Genomic DNA, 23,422 nt, shown 5'->3' with positions numbered 1-23,422 from the left:
GGCAATCGATAATAAAACATGCGCATTAAGTTTAATAGGGAGGAAATAGTGCCGTCCTCGTTTTTCAATTAAGGAAACAAAAGGGTCGTTCGGACACTTTTTGAAAAGTCGAAATAAAAAATTCTCATTTAACCTCGCGTAGCGAGTAGCCTCGACACTCGCTAGTAGGCCCAACCCGAAAACCCATTTCCCCATTCAAGCCCGCTTCAGAAACCAATCCGGCTCTGGCCGTGATGCGTAGGCCCATAAGGTCAAGCCCAATGAAAAATCGGATCCAGACCCAACCCGGCAGGAGCAACCCTAGGGCAGAACGCCATTTCGGGGACGACGAAGTATAAAACCCTAGACCTCCGCTGTTGCCTCCATCTTCGACTGGCGGCCGCTCGGAGAGGAGGAGAGAGATCGGAGGAGGAGAAGGAGGAGGAGAGATGGTGTCGCTGAAGCTCCAGAAGCGCCTCGCGGCCAGCGTGCTGAAGTGCGGCAGAGGGAAGGTGTGGCTGGACCCCAATGAAGGCAACGAGATCTCCATGGCCAACTCCCGTAACGCCTTCTCCTCGCCTTTCTCCTTGCCTGTTCTTGATGGTTTCCGCCGGTTTTTTGTTTTTTTTTTTTTTATCGATTTCGATCTTTATTCACTGCTCATATTAGCTAAGGCGAATCAAAAAAGGAACTTGTTGGATAAGGAGGCTGAAACTTTGTTAGGCATCATGAGGCGGTCGTGTTGTGGTATTTCGTCGCTGTTCAGGCCTTTTAGGATTGCTTCGCGAGGGGAATTCGGCAGCTTGCTAAGGATTAATGGGGATTAATGGGTGGTTTACCGTTTCGTAGTTGAGCTGAGCTTTCGAGCTCGTTGTCTGCTGAGAAGAAAGACTTGGGAGTGTAATGCGATGATGTGTTTCGGTTTCCTTTCGGATGGCGTTGTTTACGGACGATGGTTAAATTTGGGTGAGATGGGATGTTGAATTGAATCGCATTTTGGCCTGTGGGGGTGTCATGGGGATGGAAATGGCGAGACGATTTTGTCGCGAGTAGCATAGCTCTTGTTCGTAGAGCTTGATCTTACCCTTCTGGGGACTGTTTCGGTTGCTACATGATGGCGAAATACTTCTATGTGATGGTCAATTTTAACGTCCAATAGGGATGGGGAAAGGCCCTGTTTTCGTGATTTTTAGCAAATTTCATGTTTTGTCGCTTCTTGTTGTGAAATCTGGACCAAGTTCATTTTCTTATGTGGTAATTTTACCATTTCATCGCTTGTATCAGTTGCTTTTGTCTTAAGGGTGTATTGAGTCTCTTAGTTGTGAGCACCTGTATCGTGGTATTATCATTTCTATAATGGAATCTGTTGCTTTTAGTAGGTTCGTTTTAATTGATATTACAAGATTGTGTGCGTAGGTCAAAATATCAGGAAGCTGGTCAAGGATGGGTTTATCATCAGAAAGCCAACGAAGATCCACTCTCGGTCTCGTGCTCGCCGAATGAAGGAGGCCAAGAGAAAGGGCCGTCACTCTGGATATGGTAATTTTTACTTCAGCCTTCAACTAGAATGTGACAATATGACTGATGTCATCGATCATTATGCATAAAACATAAGTCTCTCTCTACTTTCGTTTTGACATAGTAATGTGGTCTTGCAGGTAAGCGCAAGGGTACAAGGGAGGCTAGGCTGCCAACCAAAATCCTCTGGATGAGGAGGATGCGTGTATTGAGGCGCTTGCTCCGCAAGTACAGAGAATCTAAGAAAATTGACAAGCACATGTACCACGATATGTACATGAGGGTGAAGGGTAATGTGTTCAAAAACAAGCGTGTGCTGATGGAAAGCATTCATAAGTCCAAGGCTGAGAAAGCAAGAGAGAAAACCCTATCCGACCAGTTTGAGGCTAAGAGGGCTAAGAATAAGGCAAGCAGAGAGAGAAAATTTGCAAGGAGGGAGGAAAGATTGGCCCAGGTGGGTTTCAGAGCTGAGTCTTTTGGTGTTTTGATGTGAAAAAGTCGTGTCCTATGGTGAAATGACCATTTAGTTTATTCAGTTACTCTTTGGATGAGTGCTTCTCTGTTATTTGCCATTTTTTACAGTAATACGTAGCATGCAACGGTAATTTGATGGTTTTTCCTTAAATATATTCAGGGACCTGGTGAAAAACCAGCACCACCTGCTGCCGCACCTGTTGCTGAGTAAGTGTAATTTTTCTGTGCATTCTTGTGTGATCAGTTCTTCTCCTTCAAAAATTGATAAGGGAACCTTTTCTCTTTGGCATGCAGAGCTCCCAAGAAGGCAAAGAAGTGAGATCCATGATGAGCAGAAATGTAGTAGGTGAAAGTTAGTGGATCAATGCTGGTTTGAGTGATCTTGTTAGATCAATTTTGTTGACTTGACTCTTTTCTACAAAGTTGTTACTTTACATAGCAGAAGAAAGAGGATTATGAAAAATCCAGGATCAATGTTGGAATTTGTTTCTTAATTCAGTGGCTTGTGTTTCGTTCTTCTCTTGTCGTATTGTTGCATGAGGTGGCTATGTGCACCTCTTACTGATTGCATGTTCTTCTCGCTGCCATGGGTGCCTTGTGCAACTAAACTGCTGGTTCTGTGAGGTCCGTACCGGTATCCTCAACTTGCATGAACCTTAGTCCGATATATTTGTTTTATATATATATGCATATATATATTTATATATTTATATGACTTGTTGGTAATATCTTTATCTAGGTAAAACTATATTGCCCAATTTCGAGCTGAATGAGTTGAATGTGTCTTATGATATATCTCAAGTGAAGCATGCTCTATTGGTGAATTTTATTACACAGATTAAATTAAAAGTAAACTTCTAATCAATTGTAACAAGCTTTTTCCTTTATCAGATGTTAGCGTGGCTCACTTTGCTAACTTGCCTGGGGATAGCTACCATGTAGCTCTTTCACTGTATAATTCAATTTATTCCTATCCTACCATTTTAGAAGTTTGTTAGGAGCCGCTTATTGCCTGATGGTTCCAGCTCAAATGATCACTCGCTGTTCTTGTTTCCCAGAACTCTAGTGAAAGACAGTTAGCAAAGTAAGTATATTATGCTTATGGACTAAAGGGCAGGGAGTTTGTATTGCTTGCCATGCGGGATTCTGTGAGTTCGAGCTAGAAGGTTCTTGCTTGATCTTTGCACATTAGAGAATTAGCTAACCTCAAAATTTCATGCCACCAGTTTGATGGTTCATGGTAAGCAGTAATATTGTTATGGCAGGAAATCCAGTGTCGATAGGCACCGGTGATATTGTCACGGCAGATTGTATCAATGAAAAGATGGGAAAGACATACAATCGGTAAAACAGTTAAGAGCAATTACTACTTGCGATTGTGAGATTAAAACTTCAGGTCCTGCATGTTTAAGTGAAGCAAATGCGCCCAACAAGAATACTTATACAATTCTGTGCAGAAACTTTAATTACAACACTTAGGTTGCTTTTGATTTGCATGTAAGTGCTAAGACTTTTTATGCATTTATACGACCGCTAAAAAAGGAATAACCCACTGTGTAAGTAAGAGCTGTCAATCTCTTGGAATGTCTCTCAAGCAGAATGTAATTTTATGTCAAATGTAAGTAAGATATTAAAAAACGTACTAATGCCACAATTCAAAGAGGGCATCATCATCCCCTGGTTGAAAAATAACTCTTTTTATTCAGGCATCGAAAAGTTTCTAGGACACAACTTGCTCATTGTAGGCCTCCTTATTACCTCTGTTAGTTAATAATACAAACCTCGAGAGAAGCAGAGATGAAGAGAACCTTATCAACTGCTAGTGTCACTAGCAAGAGCTTGAGACCAATTGATAGAATGCCGTATAATAATGTTCTTTATTTTATAATCCCATAAACCCTTCATCCGTCATGGGGGCAACAAAAAATGCCGTAAAAATATTGTAATAATAGCTAATCTTCCATTAGCCAATAATATCGATTGTCTTGAGAATCTACAGTTCTTTTCAAGCAGATGGTCCAATCATCTTTTCAGGCACAACAAGATTGTCGAACTCTTCACTTGTGAGAAGCTTCAATTTCAGAGCAGATTCCTGAGAAAAAATAGGGAAAAATAAAGAAAGTATAGTTTAAAATATGATCAAACAACTAATACATTTACGAAATGAGAAACAAGTAGGCTACACCACGTTTATGGCAGGTAACATAGCACTCTTTTTACGACACAATATTTGGAGGCTCCCCCATGGCACCTATTTATCAAGACTACAGGATACCTCCTAAAAAGAAAATGTTATTTCTGGACATGGATATGCAAATCCCATCAGCCGCTAGACCAACCCAAGGGTTGGCAACAAGCGTATCTTCTCGACAAAAAAAATACACCACACTGTGGATCTGCTTTCCAAGCCAGTCAACTGTATTCCCTTCTTCCATGTCTAGTGGAAAATTATTAGATGCAATGCAACTCGTGCAGTCATTCAAAATTCAACAAAAGACACGCTAAAATAACCGCATTTTCATGCTTCAAGTTTAAAGATGGCCCATGCTAGTCGACAGAAACTATGAAAAAAAAGAAAAAAAAAGTAAGATATTCTAGGTGATTTGGGTCATTTTATTGCTCATTTCCTTATAGCTCAAGCTCTGAAAAATTGATGTGTAAACAATTTGTACTTGCCCCACATGAATTAAAGCAAAGAAAAGCCAATTATTTTCATCTAATAAATCTTTCTACTTTCTAAGTCAATGATTATATAAAATAACATAATCACGGTGTAAATATACAGCTACACCAAATATAGATGTTTAAGTGTGGAATAATACTAACCGTTTATATTGGGTTGGGTCGGCAAATCAAAGTCAAATAACACACTAGGTTTGATAAGCTTCCACAAAACTAAACCATATTGAAAAGCCTAAATGTTCAGTTTGATCTTCTTTTCTTTTTCTCTACAACCTTATTGTTTAGCATAAAGAGTTACAGCCAAGCTGACTGTAAAGGCTTTCCATTCAAGTCTACAATGTACTAAACCTAAGTAAATATAGAATCAAGGAACTCACCTTCAAAGTAGATCCCTCCTTGTGGGCTTTCTTGGCAACCTTAGCAGCATTGTCATACCCAATTTTCTGGAAAGACCAGAATCGTTTGCTTTCAAAAACTGCTTTCTTTAATATGAAAAAAGAGAAAGTGGAGAATAGATATACTGAAAGTTATGATTAAAATACGGCAGGAGGTTGGACACTTACGGGGTTCAAGGATGTGACGAGCATTAACGACTGCAAGGCCCACAAAGGACAAATAATCAGCTTTAGATTCCAATGAGCCAGAAATTATACCCATATACTATAAAAAGTAGCTCAGCTGACCTCCTGCAGTAACTTTGAAATTCTTTCCCTATTAGCTTGAATTCCTTGGATGCAATTCTTGTCAAAGGAAGAACAGGCATCCCCCAATAGTCTTAGCGACTGTAGGTAAAAGGAAGAGCAAAAACGCAAGATGAGTCAATGGGGTGATGTAGCAAATATTAACCATAGACCACAACGTCAACGAAAGGTTGAGCATCAATAAATAACAAACTTATTGAAGCTAAAGATGCATGTAAAAGGTTCTTGTGCTATGTTGTTAAGAAAATGATCTGTCTTGTTTTCATTTAAGTGTAATCATTGAATACTAGTTTATATTCGTTTGTACACCGAAACATTTTTTTGCTTATTTATCCTCACGTAACAATAATTTCCTGAACTTCCAAACATGATCAAACCAAATGCTTCACATATTTTGAAAAATTTCAAGGCCCGCTACCACTTCTACCTATAGTGATCAAGTAGCTAAGAGCAGCATTGCTGCTCCATTATTTGGCTCATAAATCAAGGATATACACTTTAAACAATGACAAAATGCAAGACGAGGAGCGCACTTGTAAGAGGCCGCTAGCAATCATTGGCTTGAAAACATTCAGCTCAAAATGGCCATTTGATCCGCCCACTGTAATGGCTACATTATTTCCCATAACCTGCAAAAGATAATATGTTCTGATTATTTTTCAATTTAGAGATGCTCATCGACTAAATGGAGTGACCAGAGGACACTCCTCGACTCCGTAACTTAAGAGATAATAAAATTGGACTCTAGTATATTAACTACTCTCAAATTGGCTTGAGAGAGACTGAAATTGAAGGTAAAATTCTTACCCGTGCACAGACCATGGTAAGAGCCTCACATTGGGTAGGGTTGACTTTCCCCTGCAATAGAATAGGTTCAGTGAAGTGATATGGAGTAGCTTTGTCAACTTAAGGTTCTAAGACCCAAGCTACTGGTTGCTTCAATTAGTACTTGCAATAGTAGTTACGATATCGTCTTTACCGGCATAATACTGCTGCCAGGCTCATTTTCCGGAAGAATAAGTTCGCCAAGGCCACAACGGGGACCACTGTGTTAAGCACAAAACATGTGAACAAAATACAACGGAAAAGGAATGACAATGATAGAAGGTAATAACTCTTGCTCTGGTGGTGACTGACCTTCCCAAAAAACGAATGTCATTAGCAATCTTCATGAGAGAAGTAGCTACAGTGTTAAGGGCACCACTTGTCTCCACAAAAGCATCATGTGCAGCCTGGTCAGCACATAGAGGAGGATATAAATTTCTTTTTCTTATATGATTGAAAAAGATTACACATGGTCACTTAGTTATCTCCCTACAACACGGAAGAGAGAACAAGAGAGAAAAAAAAGTGTAAGGAACAAGGCATGGATAGCAAAAGCATTACCAGGGCTTCGAACTTGTTTTCTGCAGTGACGAAAGGTAAACTAGTTTCCTTAGCTACTGCTGCGGCTAACTTTACATCAAACCTGCACAAGAGTATCTTCAATTGGTGATGCGTCGAAGAAAAGCCCCCAACTGTCACTATTGTCTAAGAATCACTAAAGTAAACTTTTGAAACATATCTAGAGAAAAACAGCCTCAAACAACCTATCTACGATTGGCCATATCATGCTTCCTCATTTCAGGCAGTCAGCCCAAGTTGCTAAAGTTATAATTGAATCACCCAAATGCTAACAGATAAGATTTGATGAGAACCAGAAATGTAAAGCAGAGCCATGACCATTATATCATGGGTGGCACACATTGAGGTGAGATTGAAGAAATTATGTTAGGATAAACCTACCCTTTCTTTGTATTCAGACCAGTACCTACAGCAGTACCACCTTGTGCAAGCTGCTCAAACCTCAACTGTCAGAACTCTGAAAATAAGGAACATTGAGAACAAGAACATATGTATTTCCTACGAACCTGGTACATACGAGGTAGAGTGCAGTTGACACGGTCAATTCCATACTTAACCTGCAATAGGAACATTCTGGATGAATTGCATGCTCTATGTTGTCACATAAACTATCATGCTTTTGTACAACCAGAAATATGAACAATTAAATTTTCCATTTTTCGGTTGCCAATAGATATAGAGGCTCTCGGAGCCACTGGCTAATAATCAAGCGGGCATCCAAGTACATACATAACAGACTACAACTAAGCATGCGGGATTTGGAACTTAATATCGGTGCTTCCTGAAGTGCAGACTTAAATTTGTGCTACCACTAGACTACAGCAGAAAGGAAGCTTACTTGGGTACAATAGCCACTAAACTCTTGCCCCACTGTCAAAGGAGTTGCATCCTGAGTGTGAGTTCGTCCAATCTTGACAATATCCTTAAATTCGATGGACTGTTAAGGCAAAAGAAGGAAAATGATCTAATTGATTGTAATAGAGGTAAGCATTGCGTGTTACAACATCATGCACTAGCACCATCTTTAAGATAATGAAGTCTCTGGAGAAAACGGGCGCAAGAACTATAAGAGAAACACACAAATAGCCAACGCACATGCACAAATGTGCATGGTGAACAAACAAAAGTGCAGTGGGTGAGTGTGTGCAGAATCTTTCAGCATAGTCACATTAATTAGAAACTCCATTGAAGGAAGAAACAACATGACCTAAAGAAAGCTCAGTGTCATTGCACACAAATAAGCACTACATATATATGAGCCCAAACACTGTACTTGTGAAGCTTATCACATGTTGCTTAGGCTAATGAATATGGGAAGCAAAAAACATCCACAAAAACTAGGATTTTTCACAATGTGTAGTGGATAGGGATCTTTCCTCCGCACAGTCTTATGCATGAGCATAACTTGGAAATTCTTTAAAAGAATTGGCATCGACAATCTAAAAGAGACAAAATAAAGGTATATAGTTTAAAAGAAGAACAATAAAGTTTACTTGAAGATTGAAGGTGTCATGTACAAAAGGGCCAAAATAATCTCGAATGGTGAAACATTCGTGCTGAAAGAAAGAAAGCTGCATTAACCTAGAGTATTTCCTTATCCTTGGAAGCAAAAATATCAAATGATGCAAACACAGAGCATTGCTAAGGGAGCACTTCAACAATTATCCAACCTTTGATATAGAATAAAGAATTGTTTTAGGTCTTAACAATTATCAAACCTTCGACTGAAGAGAAGAATGCAAGTTCCCCAGACTTGGCAATAGTCTTGAATTTATTTCCATTACAGCCGCAATATGCATCACCTACAATATGAGAAATACCATAACGCATTTGTTTAAGAACAAACTTTCTAGTTCTTTATTCTCTTATAGACGATATAGAGTTCACATCAATACATGCGCCGGATCCGATCCCTTTTAGGCTTAAAAGAAGTGGGAGAAAACGGTCAAGGATGACACTTTGCATCAAGTGACAGAGGTATTCCAGGTGATGAAGAAAACAAGGCTTACAGTTGGGAAAGTGTCGTTAGAAGATTGAGATCGGTTCACATGATCATTTGGGTGCACAGACTTTTCTCCACGCTTACGGCCAAGGATTTCAGCTGCTCTGTTTGCAATCACCTACAATAGCCCATGAATTGAAAAACATAAATCATTAGGAAAAGAAATCATCTAGCGATTACCATCATCCTGCTTCGACATTCACATGAAATAACAAATCAAACTGCCCTTATTCCCCTTCCAGAAAAAAGAAAACTCCAAATCCCTCACTTCGAAGTTCGTAAGGATTGTCGCGAGACATGATTCTCTCGTACAAAATAGGACTTCCCAGTAGCATGAAGGATGCCAGATAAAAATATGAGCAACCCAAACGAGAAACATGGCAACAATGTTTCAGTGGCAATCCGCATAGGCATTAGCATATTGTAGTGAAAAGCACAAGGCCTTAGAAGCCTTGTTGTATACATATAATTGCACTCACCTCATTGGCATTCATGTTACTTTGAGTGCCACTGCCAGTCTGCCATATGACAAGGGGAAAATGATCATTTAATTTTCCCTCAGCTACTTCTTCAGCTGCTTGCATTATGGCTCCTCCTATGGAAGGATCGAGACCGTATTCCATGTTAACCTGAGAATTATAGCCTTGACACAATCAATTACCTTCTACAACGTGTTTTTGAAGTAAATATGACATACGATGGTGATGACAATTAAATAGACGTATGGAATGTGAATAACACATCCTGCTTCATAAAAGTTTCAACTGATTTTCCCAGATTATACAGCTTCAAAGTTCAAGACATTAATTATTAGATATGAGAATGCCATTTCCTTTTTTGTTATTATGGCTTTGTGCGTTTTGCGAAAAATATGATGTTTCTGAAAAATATTTTCTAGGAAGGTATTTTTCAGAAAAATATAATTATTTTTCAATATTTGGGTGAAATATGAAAATGAATTGAAAAATATTTTCTGTTGTTTGATAAGAGACACTTTTTCCTCCATACACTCATCATCATCATCATCATTATCATTGTCGTCGTCGTCATCGTCCTCATCATCATCGGCGTTGTCATCATCATCATCATCATCATTTTTCGTTATTTTTAATTTAAAAAAAATCGATTTTTAATTATTTTATTTAAAAAATGTTGGCCACAGCAACAGTCACAAGCGAACCTCAAGCACGCTAATGAGCATGGGGCTTGCCCACCTCTAGCGAGCTTAGGCTTGTCGTTCGGTGAGCGAGAGCCACGGCCTCGAGCCTTAAGCTCAATGCTTTTGCTCGCTAATCCGGTGAGTGGCAAGCCTAAGCTTGCTAGAGGTGGGCGAGCTCAAGATTCACCTATGGCTAGTCCCCAGTTGTTGGCTGAGAAAGAAGATGAGGAAAAAAAAAAAAAAAAAAAAAAAAAGAAATGAAAAATAAAAAATAATTCGAATTTTTTAATAATAAATTTTTTTAAAAAAAAGAAAGAAGTGGGGGCTTGTAGAAGTGTGAGATAAGAAAAAGTAAGTGAGGAAAATGTTTTTCATTTTTCAAAAGTAGAAAATATTTTCTCTATTTTAGAATACTTTTTTTCCTTTCATGGAAAATATTTTTCCAGATAATTCCTTTATTGTGAACCGAATGCTAGAAAATTCGAAGAACATTTTTTTGAAAATTATTTTCATGAAACAAACGAAACCTACAAAAGGGTAGAGCAAAGAGTGGTAAGCTAAAGTGTAACTAGTGGGTTCACTAGCGTCGGAACGGCACAACATTATCAGTATAAAACGAGAAAGGGCCTAAAAATGACAAGTCCTTTTGCGCGAGAAAATATTAGGTACCCATATGATAGACCCTCAGGCATAACTCAGCCATACAAAGTAATCCCGAAACGAATTCACCAGAAATGCCAAAAAGGGATCAGTCGAAGAACACGACCTTGGCAGCACACTTCTTCAGGACCCCGAAAGCTCGAATAATCGGCTCGGGCATCCGCTCCCGCTCGCCTCCGATGTCGAAATTCTGCAGCGACCTCTGCGTCTGCGCTCCCCACAATCTACACACGAAAAACGAACCATCAACTTCGAAACGTTTAAAGCAGCCAGACGAATGCCCCGCGCTTCATCGATTCTCGGTTGCGCGGGCAAAAATACGCGCTTCGGACAATGGCCGAAAGACACTTTCACAGTATGGTCGAGAGGTGATGAGAACTAGCAAAGACAAAAGGGTAAGGGACGAACTTGTTCGCGGGAACGAGGATGGGTCCAAAAGTGTCTCTTTCCTCCCGGAAACCAGTCGAACCCCAAGCACCGTTGGCGCCCGATACGCTTGAGATACCCATATGACCGCAACGAGAAAGAGAGAGAGAGAGAGAGAGAGAGAGAGGGGGGGGTTTAAGTGTTCATTTACGGTTCAAGTGTTCATTCATGTGAATTTATAGAGAAGTTCAGGTGCCCAAATTCCTGGGACAACTCTGAGCCCTCAAAGGCTTCTTCATCACGATGACGGGGAGGGAGAGAGACAGAGAGAGACAGAGACAGACTGGTCGAACTTGACGTGGGCCCGAGGAAGTCAGAGCTTTTTCCCGGAATATGTGAAAACGATGCGGATGGAGATGCGGGGAGAAGAAGAAGGGAGGCGAGTCAGAGGAGAGTGCTGAGGTAAGGCAGAGGAAGTCAATGCTTTTTCCCGGAAGATGTGAAAACGATGAGGAAGGAGACGTGAGGCGAACCAGAGGAGAGCGCGAGGGAAGGGAAGGGACGGCAGCAGAGAGAAAAATGTTTAGGTGTAATTAGATTTCCAAGGAAAATCACTTCTTTTTTATTTTAAATATTGATCTTTTTATCTAATTCTCCAAACTAGAATATACATTCAATCATTTATTTGTAGTACAGCAAAAGTTAGTGATAATTCTTACATGGAATGAATCATGTTAGTACAATACTCGTACTTTTGTACGGGACTTACGTACAGGACTTTCAATAAGACTTTCGTCTTCCATACATAGAGAAAAGCACTCCATCTTTTGCAGGAAACCAAATTATGCACGCATAAAACTCAATCCCGTATTATGCTCAGCAAAAATATATTGATTTTATTTAGCCGGCTAGTGATGTGACATGCTGTCGAGAGTCATTTATATATATGATTGATTTTAATATAGTTTGATTTTATATATATAATATTTGCCTGTTTTCCAAGACTAGTAATGGGATGCAATAGTTAAGTAAGGTGAACCTATAGAATTCGTGTCATTTAAATAAATCTACGATAATGAGTGATTTAATAATATGTAATGTTCTAGTATGTCAAGCGTGTTACCTTTTATTTTTTTTTCACTCAAATATATATTATGAACATGTGGGAGCACATTAAAACATTCCCAATATGTCAAACAATCACACAAGCTTAATAAAATACATATGCGTCTTCTTTATATTTATAATAATATTATACTATAATGTCCAAGGAAAACACAAAATACTAAACTCCTGAGAAGGGTTAGCCGGCTATGATGTGTATGTGGAGAGTCATTTGTATATATGATTTATTTTAATATAGTTTGACTTTATGTTTTCCAAAACTAGTAATGGGATACAATAGTTAAGTAAGGTGAATCTATAGAATTTGTGTCATTTAAATAATTCTAGGATAATGAGTGATGTAATAATATGTAATGTTCTAAAACGTAAAGCATGATACCTTTTATTTTTTACTCAAATATTTATTATGAGCATGCGGGAGCACATTAAAACATTCACAATATCCTATGTCAAACAATCACACAAGCTTAATAAAATATATATGCATCTTCTTTATATTTATAATAATATTATAATAAAATGTCCAAGCAAAACGCAAACTACTTAATTCCTGAGAAGGGTTAGCCGGCCAATGATGTGAATGTGGAGAGTCATATATATATGATCGATTTTAACATAGTTTGACTTTATAAATATAATATTTTTGTGTGATTTCTCATTAAATAGTACAAAACTAGTAATGAGATTCAATAATTAAGTAAGGTGTTTCTATGGAATTTGTGTCTTTTAAATAGTTCTAAGATCATGTGTGATGTTCCACAACATCACACGACACATATGGTTTTTTATTCAAATATTCATTATGAGCACGCGGAAGCACATTAAAGTGTTCACAATATCATATATCAAATGATCACGCGAGTTTAACAAAATACATATGCATCTTTTTTTTTTAACACTATTATATATCCAAGCAAAACACAAAATACAAAATTCCTGAGAAGAGTTATGTGTTGCCCTGAATATGTCACATTAATGCATTTACTAAAGTCTTTTTACTTCTTTTTAAGCATGTAGAAGCGTGTACAATTAAAGAACACCTCTGACATATAAAAATTCAAAGGAATATACGCAGAATTTCATTTCTACAAATATATATTTCAGACGACAGGTTCGGGGTACACTAAGGGACAAGCTGCTAAAGATACCACTATTCTACACTACACCCAAAAGCTCTAGTAGTTACATCATCCTGACTTGGATACTACGTATGTACTATGTTTGTCTCTCACCTACAGTACATCTAAAATCTTGGTTTGGTCTTCCCAAAATGTTGCTAATATGAGAAATAATAATCAACCACAAGTGAGCACAAAGCTCAGCAAGCAAACTACTAACTTGTCTATACCATATAAGTCAATAATAGTATATATGAGAAAGTTTAAATATAAAAGACAGAATATTATTATGATATCAACTTATGTGATATCAACTTATGTGAGAACCTTTCTCAAAATCCGGATAGCAAATGGAAAACATTCTCTTTAAAACAATAACTCAATAAAGCTTAAATCAAACTTAGGGATGCAGTTGATTATTTTTACTGTGAATTGACTGCCATTATCTTCATGGGAATGTTGTTACCCACAGGGCATCTCACACCCATCTAGCATTGTGAGGACATCTGGGGGAACTATGTTACACCCCTTAGGCTTCCAGAGGAATCAAGTTACCCTTCTAGGCATCCCTATTACCACTTGAGGCATCGTTGTCCTAAAATATTGACAGCATTTGTAAAATTATATACTCCTACCATGGTGTAGTAATTCAATAATTCAATTTAAAAATGTCATCCACTGAGTTAATGTACAAGAATAGTTCAGTGTCCACCATCAACTATTATTGATAAGCTAGAGAAGTGACACAAAACAGTTAGTTGGTAGTACCAAATCAAAAGACGCGTTATAAAAAGGAGTTTATTCAAAATCCAAAATCAACAATAAAAGGGGCAGTTCGCTCGTATGTAGAAATCACTAGAGATTACCAAATAAGTTCCAAAAATTATGAAACTTTAATACAATATAGATAGACTCTGGGGAATGTTTTTCATGAAGAACTCAAGACTTGGTTCAGCTTGTACAGTCTCAATAATTTTACATAAATCAAAGTCAAAATAGGGTAGATTTCCATAATAAAATAGATACAAAAACTAGCATTTCGAACACCTAATTGAGTTCCAAAAATCATGGAAAAATTTCACGATATAATTTAAGATGTGATCTAAAATTTTATGGAGGAACTAGTCCTAATCTTTTGTCAAAAATCTGTAAAAAATAGAAACTGAGTAAAGGTCCAAAAATTGTCTATGAAAACATATTTGAACTCGTATGGTTTTCCAAATATATTTTGAACGTATGAAGTCTAAATTTTTTTTTGAAATTAAAGTATGTCATAAAAGAAGGTATAATGAGCAACTTAGTGAAGAAAGTCTCATCAAATTCATATCACCAAAACCAGCATAAAATTGGCAAAATCACTATTTATAGTAAATCGACCCAAAAAGAACCATAACCTTGGATTCGTCTACGACTTGTGCCATTTAAACTCAAATTAGTGCAAATATCAGCATCCAGCATTTCAACAATGCATCAGTAAACTTAATGAACCATAATTTTAGCTATATGTTTTTCAAAATCACGACTAACACGACTAGGCACAAAATTATTCGAGACGACTACAATTTGAGAAATTCGACCTCAACATGCAGCAATCAACCTACATAGCATAAAAAGGAAGGCAATTTACTTGCAACGCAAGTATCCCGGCCGTTGATGAACATAATCAAGCACGAATTTGATTGAGGCGACTAAAACTCGAGGAAATCAATTTTGACGTACGGAAATTAACCTACGTAGCATAAATGGGTAGTAATCCACTTGCCTTGAGCTTTCGGAATGCTTGGCGTAATTTGGCTGCATTTGGCAACCACTTTGCCAAGGATCTTTAGCCCCCTAAAGGCTTTTGGGCCAAATATTTAGTGTTTGGCAAATTTTTTTTTACTTGCCTTTGCCAAAGGCAAGCCTTCCCAAGGTAGGTTGGGAGCTGCCTTGGGCATTCGGCCTTCTCGGAAGGCTGAAAGGAGAATAAGGCAAAAAAATTTCTTCCACAAATGTCCTCACTAACATTTCGTTTTTCTGGTTTTGTCCTCATGTGACTATTCACCTTCTTCTTCGTTGAGATTGGTCGGCGAAGTTGCGCGGAGCTGCGAGGGGTTGGCGACGAGCTGGACAGAGGTCGGCATGAGGCCGGTGTATCACGGCGACCGTCAGTAGCTAGTCACGTGACCTCGGTGACCCCCTGCAAGTCGCGTCACCGTGACCGCTGCAACCTCGGCGACGCTGCGTTCCTTGGCAGATCTGGGTTGTCGGAGGTCGCGTGGCCCAAATCTGGGTCGCGGCGACCTCGACGACCCAAATCACGCGTAGATCCGGGTCACCGGAGGTCGCACGGCCCGGATGTGGGTCGCAGTGACCTCCGGCGACCAAAATCGAGGGATGTGGGTCGTCGAAGGTCGCCGCGACCCGGTCCGGGCCGTGCGACCTCCGGCGACCCAAATTGAGCGATTGGGATTGCGCGATCTGGTCGCGACAATTCGAACCACTCGATCTGGTTGCGGTGACCCTCGTCGTCGCGTCCTCCGCACGGCAACCCTTGCCGGATGCTTGCCCAAGCCGGACCGCTTGCCCCTCGCCGCGTACCAGCCAATTCTCATTTTTTCCTTTTTTTTAACGACAAAGGTCTTTTGCAAAGTTAACTTGTCCAAACACTAATTTGCTCAAAATACTTCACAATGGACTTTCACAAATACGATTTGCTAAACACAATTTGCATTTCTAAAAACTCCTTTAGCTCAAAGGCATTTACATTTTCTCAAGGACTTTCCCCAAAAGTCTTCCCAAACGCTCCTTTTGATGACTAGCCGATGAGGCCATGGGATGGTGTGTGGGTTGCTTGAGTTAAGGAGGTCGTTGACGAAGGTTGAACAGGTGGCGGGTCATGGCGTCGAGCGACAAGGAAGGGAATGAAGTTGTGAGGGTTCGATGAGGATGAAAATTCAGTGAAGATACTAGTGCAATAAAGAGGGTCGTGAGGGGAGGGAAAAGGAGGGAATGGTCTCTTTTTTACACTTCGACTTCCCCTACTTCCACCACCTTGGCTGAGATGAGTCAACCATTATGGCTAAGTAGAGTTGAAATTTTTAACTAAGTGGAGTGGCTGCATGAATTTAAGTTAATCTTAAACTGCCACCTTATCACTACTAGTGGCTGAGTTTCAATCTTCTCTTCACTAGCTTTGAAATTGCCTTCGTCAAAGGTCTTCAACTTGTGGCAGCCCAGGGAGATGACAGGTAGAGATAAACATGGGTTTTGATGGGTAAACCTCATTTACTTCTTTAACAACTCATAGACATGGTCGATCTTTAAGGCCACGTTAATCTTGCTCATGGCATCTCATGAAGAAGTGATTAGTGAGGCAGTGGACGAGGTGATGGGTCAAGTTGTCGTGGTGCGGTGGAGACATGGTTATGGGGTGGTGCGGTGGAGACACGATGAGGCATAGTGGTTTGGTGAGATGACAATGGTGGCAATGATGATGGCTTGGTATTCAAGGCCGCTAGGTTCTATTGAGCAATGACCTAGATGTTATAAGATAGGGTCACCTAACTTCAACACAATACTCTTGCACTAAAAATGCTACATATACGAAAGTCATCGACATGTGGCCGTCGCCGTTGAAACCCCTCAACAGTCCAATTATCTCATTGTTGATGTTCAGGTACTGCATGACAAACTAATGGGGAATTCATTCAAAAAGTCCTACATCAACCTATACAATGGAGGTACAGTTAGTATATACTACAATTGATTCGGGTACAAACATGTCTTCATAAACATAGTCAAAATGCATAAGAGCTCCAAAAAGTAGTGGGGGTTTACATGTCTAAAAAATAAAGGAGTGAGCTGAAGCCTAATAAATGAAATCCCTATGTCCAAGGTAGGAGATCATCTCACTACTCAACTTAGTACATGTAAAGCTCAACATCCATCTACATACAAATCAATTGTGAGAATTAATTGAAAAAATGGATATACTAATTTATCTAGGATGTTATATCGATGGAAATCATGTATACATTCATATATTTATCAAGTGAATAATCACATGAAATTATTCACTTGAATGCAAGTAAATGACATAATACATTGTGATGCATGATTATCATCAATTATTACATTCATAGTCATGTATGCACATGGTCATGCATCATATCAATTATTTCATCTGATTTTATCTCATTTCGACTCCCAAGGTATCCCAGCCCTAGGGCATTCCCCACACACAGGACATCTCTACTCTAAGGCATCTTGAACACTCCTGGGGCATTCTGACTCTACGAGGCATCTCGACTTTAAGGCATTTCGACTCTACATGGCACTCTAATTCCGGGGCATCATCCCCCACCAATATATGGGTGATGGAACACAATATAATGATTTACATATATAATCATATAACAACATTTATTTATTATTCTTTGCATAATCGCTTAAAAAGACAACATTCCGTACATGACATTATCTTATGTGAATCATTGCCAAAATACAATCACTATTTATTTTTCGTGCATCACATACAAAAAGAGTAACTTATGTCTTTTCATTTCTTAAGTAATCATAAAGTTCTTAGAAAATCAGCGACATGCACATCAATAGTCCAAATAATCAATAAAGTGAGCAATCCACAACTCAATGTGCACATTGAAAACCCAAATAATCAACAACAATCAACGAGTAAATTGGTTACTTAGCCAAATTACAATAATATCACTTTTTGGTTTAATCGTTCCATCTTCACTTTTTATACTACCGAATCTCATGGAAGTCAATTAATAACAACCTCGGTATGTAGAAACTCATCTATTCAAATCATATGAACACAATGATTCAACATGAAATCATTATAACTTTCTCGAACCCAATATCAAGTTCAAATTACAATTGTCAATTATCAAACAACCAAGTCAAGAGTACTAAGTAGATCATTCTAATTTAGTTATTAGGATTTCATTGACCTTGAAAATGACTTGATAACTTAAAGCTTCAGTCACCCTAAAACAAAACAAATAAAATCGAAAATCAACAATTCTTTTATTTATTTTTTTAATGATGAAACCCAAGAGTAAAAAGTAGTATGGCTCATTAACTCACCCCGTCCACATGTGAAAGATTTAAGATAGAAACACAAGTATGGGACCTTTGCTTTTACTCATGGGATTCGAAAACAAAAGATCAAAGAAGAAAGTTGGTATGGTAGTTGGAAGTTAGTGGAATGGGATTCTCATTTTGAAACTTGAAGACCCACTTATTCAACCAAGATAATACTCAAGAGATATTAAGAAGGAGGAACAAATATCATTATTTTAAAATCATTAGACCTACAAATACGAGGGTTTGTGTGTTCCAATATGCTTCGAGTGGCCCTCAATAAGTTGCTAGAGTGCAAATGGTTTAATAAGATTCACTACAAGAAGATATCTTGGGAGGGCTCCTTCTTGGCCAAGTAACAAGGATGAGTCGTAAGGGCATTAAATGACAAAAGATAAAATTGTCGATATAAGGTATGACCTCAAAGCTAATCTAGACTCAATGTCATAAAAAGAATGTGGTTAAAGATGATTGGTGGAAAAATGAGAGAGAGGGAGAGCTACTTCTTGGCAAAGTAAAAATGAATGGATAATGATGTACTAAATGATATCAATACTAAGCTAGGTTCAATGTCTCTAGGAACATGTGGGTTAATATGATTGGTAGAAAATGAGGAGAGACGTGTACAATTTAGAGAATGCCTAATGGCTCAATCATGGGCTTCTAAATACACACACACACACACACACACACACACATATATATATATAGAGTCAACTTACCGAAATTTTTATTAAATAAGTACATAAATAGAGAAACCAATGTCCATTCGAATCATTGATAAATCCCCAAATATGATGAACCCACAAAAATTATTAGTAAACAATACTGAATGCTAGGAAAATTTAAATCCTATAAAGCTAAACTTGAAAATCTCAAATGTGAAATTTGAAGTTTATCCGTCCACATCTTCAACTAATATAGTAGTAAATCAATTTTCATCTCATTACACCATCAACCCACACATCAACCTTTATTGATTTAAATTTAATGCATTAGACTCCAGCCAATTACATCATAAAATATCATCCTAAATATTATTACCGGACATAGAAAAAAAAATTCCAGACATCACATAATGGGTAAACTTTGCTTATTTGTAATATTTCATGATAACATTCATTTATGATTTTATTGTAATAACGCCCAACTTGTTCGACGTGCTTTTAAGAAAAATTACCATATATTATGTATAATATCCCAAACAATATAAATTCCATACATACATGTGTAGTAATTACAAAGAGATATTCTTCTCGCATCCAAATTTTGCCATCTCTTCCTCCTCCTACCCAACTCCTCAACCGCAAAACTAGGGTTTTTTTTTTTTTTTTAATGGAGAAAAATATTCTTGTTTTAAAATATAGCATCTCATATCCAAATTTTTTCTATCAATATATGTATGGCATTCGACCCAAAGGGGTATGTGTTGGAAAAAACTCATTTGATATTTTGAAGTTGACAAAACTTATTTAAAGTCTATTATGAAGATTCCAGACTTCTATGTCAAAGTCTAAAGACGGCCAGACTTTAGTGTCAAAGTTTGAAGACTGCCAGACTTTAGTGACAAAGTCTGTTCAACATCAAAAGTCTGCCCACACTGACAAATTCCAGACTGAATGCTACTAAAGAATGAAGACTTATCCAGATGCGAGATTTTGTTTATCTCTTCAAGAGTTCGGTTCGTATCGTTTATGGATGGCCTTCTGGTCGGATATATCACCTACATGATTGATTATCTTTATTGAAATCAATTTAGATAAATCAAATCTTTTCAGATTGCAAGTAAATATAGAAAGAATCTATTTATGGAAACCAAGATCCTAATTGTATGAGTGAACATGATTGATGGGTTTTCATCACAATCTTCAAACGGCTCGAGATCTTCTTGATTAATTCTGTCCAACAAGTAGATTGAAAGAATTCCTTTGGAAAGTGCCAACGGTCGAAAATGCATGAAGGAGTATTTAAGGTGGACTCTCTAGTTGTTCGATAGAATACGTGAAAGAGAAATTTCAAAGTCTGAAACTTTCCATTTCCTTGTTATTCCAAATACTGAGCTCAAAGTTGTATACAAAAGAGAGAAACTTATAATGAGACTTCGTGAGAGACTAGTAGAGACTCTTCACTATGAAGTCAAGATCGCAAGACTATAAAATCTCTTTTGATTCTTAGTGAAATCCAGCCAATAGGCTATCAGCATGGAGAATGGACGTAGGCTTGATCTAAGTTGAACCAATATAAATTTTATGTTCTTATTCTCTTCCATAAACTCATTTATTTTGTTCGTAGTTCTATTTAACTACTAAAGTCTGTTATTTTTCAGACTTAGTTTCAAAAGCGAAATACTTCTACTGTTTCTTTCAAAAAATTATCTTCACACCTATTCACCCCCCTCTAGGTGTTTATACTAGCACTTACAATTGGTATCGGCCTGTGTGCTTATTTCATTGAAATGTTTTTACTTCTAAGCTAAAGATCTATAGTTAGTATTTTAGCTCCAAGATTGGTTGAAGGTCAAAGCAACACCAGACCTCCTTACTTTGATGGGAAATAGTATAATATGTGGCAAAACAAGATCAATGTATTTATGAGATCGAAGGATCCCCTAGAGTGGGATGTGGTAGAAAAATGGATCAATCCCAAAGTTACATCAACCTTAGAAAGAGGAAAATAAATTGTAGATGCTGGCGAAACAACACAAGCAGAAATAACCAAGAGACAAGCTCTTGATGCTAAATCTATTTACTCTTTATACTATGCCTTATCTCCTACTGAGTATAACCAAATTTCTTCTTGTGAAATAACGAAAGAAGTTTGGGACAGATTACATGTTACCTATGAAGGGACAAATCGAGTAAAGGAAACAAAAATCAATATTCTACTCGGACAATAAGAAGCCTTCAAGATGAAACCTAAAGAATCCATTACTGATATGTTTAGTTGCTTCATAGAAATTATAAACGGCTTGGCTTATCAAGGTCGACCAATCTCAGGACCAATGAAAGTCAATAAATTGTTGCATGGACTTTCTAAAGAGTGGAATCATGTGAAGACATCAATTAGAGAAACTCAGAGGATCATGCCTCTATCTGTAGACGAACTAGTAGGCACGCTTCAATCATATGAAGTGGAGCAGATCAATGAGGAAGAAAATCAAAGAGGTAAGAAGTCAATTGGTTTAAAATCTAACGATGATTCTAATGTTACAGATTCACTTGACGATATGGATTTTGAGGAGCTAGCGCTTATGATTAAAAAGTTCAGAAAGTTGAATAGAAAGGGAAGAATATTCAACTAAAAGAAGTAGAACAAACAAAATTTTCAGAAGAAACCAACTGATGACAATGAAACCGACAAAGATGTAATATACTTCGAATGCAAGAAAAATGGGCATATCAGACCCAACTATCCTTTGTTGAAGAAAAAGAAATGAAGTACTGAGAAATACAAAAATGCTCTCAAAGATGAAACCTAGAGTAACACTGAGTGTGAAGAAAGTGAAGACAAATATGCCAATATATGTCGATGGCCCATTCCGATTCAGACTTAGAATAAAAAATAGACTCGATTCAGATTCAGATTAAGAAGTTAAGGTAAGTAACTTAAAAATTCATGTTAAAGTCTCGAAGTATATAGAAGAACTTTGTCTCAGTCTCAAAACCTCTCTTAAAAGGATCTCCGAACTAAAAAGGGGAGAATTTTAAACTCAAGCAACATGAAATTTCTTGGAAAGAAAAGTTTGAAAGTTTGGATAAAAGTTTTGTTAATTTGAAAGAAAATTCTGATTCTCTTGCTAAGGAAAATGCTATTATGAAAGAAGACATTTTAAATATTTCAAAAAGATTTTTAAAATGATATGACAAGTTGGAGAAAATTATTTCAGTACAAAGACCCTATTTTAACAAATCTAGTTTAGATATGACTTCAGAAACCATTCCATTGATTGATTTTCTCAAAGTAAAAGAGAGACTCAAACAAAGACCTACAAATGCATTTTACAAAATTCATTTTCAAAGAGTTTTTGTAAAACCCGTTGGCCGAAGTGCACTTAAATATTCAAAGTGTAACAGCTCAGAACATTTTGAAAAAGAATGTCCAAAGTTTGGAGACCTATTAAGAAGGACTGGGCAAAGACCGTTTTAATGCTAACTTTCCTGGTCACTATCAAAAGAAAAATCAAATGGTATTTGGATAGTGGCTATTCGAGACACATAACGGGGGACTCAAGCTGTTTTATAAAGCTTGTTAGACTAAATGGAGAAAAAAATTTCCTTTTGGAGGAAACAATAAGGGAATAATTATAGGTTGTGGAACTGTGAAGATTGGAAGCCTGACTATCAATAGTGCTTTCTTGGTGGAAGATTTGAACTACAATCTATTCAGCATAAGCCAGCTTTGTGACACTGGATTCAAAATCAACTTCCAAGAAGGTATTTGTTATGGAACGAGTCAAGACTTCTCTCAATCCTTCATTGGGCAAAGGCATGGGAATATTTATCTTCTGGATGTAAACTTAGAAAGTTCTCAATGCCTTATATCAATTCAAGATGAAGCAAGTCTCTGGCATCGAAAGCTTGGTCATGTTAACATGAAGCAAATTGCTAAGATTTCTTCTAAGAAGCTTGTTCGTAGTCTTCCCAACCTAGCTTATCAAAAGTCAAAACTATGTACTTAATGTGTTATAGGAAAACAGGTTAGAAGTACTTTTAAACCTGTAAATCAAGTTTCTACCAATTGAGCTTTGCAGCTTCTACATATGGACCTTTTTGGACCAACCAGAACTCAGAGTACTGATGGAAAGTATATTTCCTATCAATCGTGGATGATTACTCTCGCTTCACTTGGGTATTTTTCTGGCAAGTAAGTCTCAAAGTTTGCAAAGAAGGTTCAAAATGAAAAAAATGTTATGCTATTTCAAGCATACGAATTGACCATGGAGGTGAGTTTGAGAATCAGGATCTTGCGAAGTTCTATGATGAATCTGGTTTTTAACATGTTTTCTCTTCTCCATACACTCCAGGACAAAATGGGGTTGTGGAAAGGAAAAATAGATCCTTACAGGAGATGGCTAGAACTCTCTTAATTGAGAGTAATATATCCTCTCGATTTTGGGCAGAAGTAGTTTCTACAGCTTGCTACATCA

At 37.7% G+C, this 23,422-nt stretch overlaps 2 protein-coding genes across 2 annotated transcripts; one reads left to right on the top strand and one right to left on the bottom strand.

Moving 5' to 3' along the window:
- Positions 1-345: 345 nt before the first annotated feature.
- On the top strand, positions 346-2,558 carry LOC104456732 (60S ribosomal protein L19-1). Its single transcript, XM_010071588.3, has 5 exons — positions 346-540; positions 1,396-1,518; positions 1,638-1,951; positions 2,132-2,178; positions 2,266-2,558. The coding sequence occupies exons 1-5, from the start codon at positions 429-431 to the stop codon at positions 2,288-2,290; spliced, it is 621 nt and encodes a 206-aa protein (XP_010069890.1). The 5' UTR covers positions 346-428; the 3' UTR covers positions 2,291-2,558.
- Positions 2,559-3,715: 1,157 nt separating this feature from the next.
- On the bottom strand, positions 3,716-11,126 carry LOC104416418 (fumarate hydratase 1, mitochondrial). The gene is made up of 17 exons (XM_039300612.1): positions 10,988-11,126; positions 10,686-10,803; positions 9,240-9,389; positions 8,768-8,878; positions 8,477-8,560; positions 7,597-7,695; positions 7,265-7,315; positions 7,140-7,189; positions 6,741-6,822; positions 6,492-6,586; positions 6,334-6,400; positions 6,162-6,212; positions 5,888-5,983; positions 5,337-5,435; positions 5,217-5,246; positions 5,031-5,096; positions 3,716-4,063 (listed from the first exon to the last, which is right to left on the bottom strand). Exons 1-17 carry the CDS (start codon positions 11,086-11,088, stop codon positions 3,977-3,979), a joined length of 1,437 nt encoding a protein of 478 aa, XP_039156546.1. The 5' UTR covers positions 11,089-11,126; the 3' UTR covers positions 3,716-3,976.
- Between the last annotated feature and the right edge of the window lie 12,296 nt (positions 11,127-23,422).

The sequence above is a fragment of the Eucalyptus grandis genome, chromosome 8 (genome assembly GCF_016545825.1).
Source record: "Eucalyptus grandis isolate ANBG69807.140 chromosome 8, ASM1654582v1, whole genome shotgun sequence".
Classification (NCBI taxonomy): Eukaryota; Viridiplantae; Streptophyta; class Magnoliopsida; order Myrtales; family Myrtaceae; genus Eucalyptus; species Eucalyptus grandis.
The sequence above is the reverse complement of the archived record's forward strand: the minus strand, read 5'-3'. Positions and strand labels throughout refer to the sequence as shown.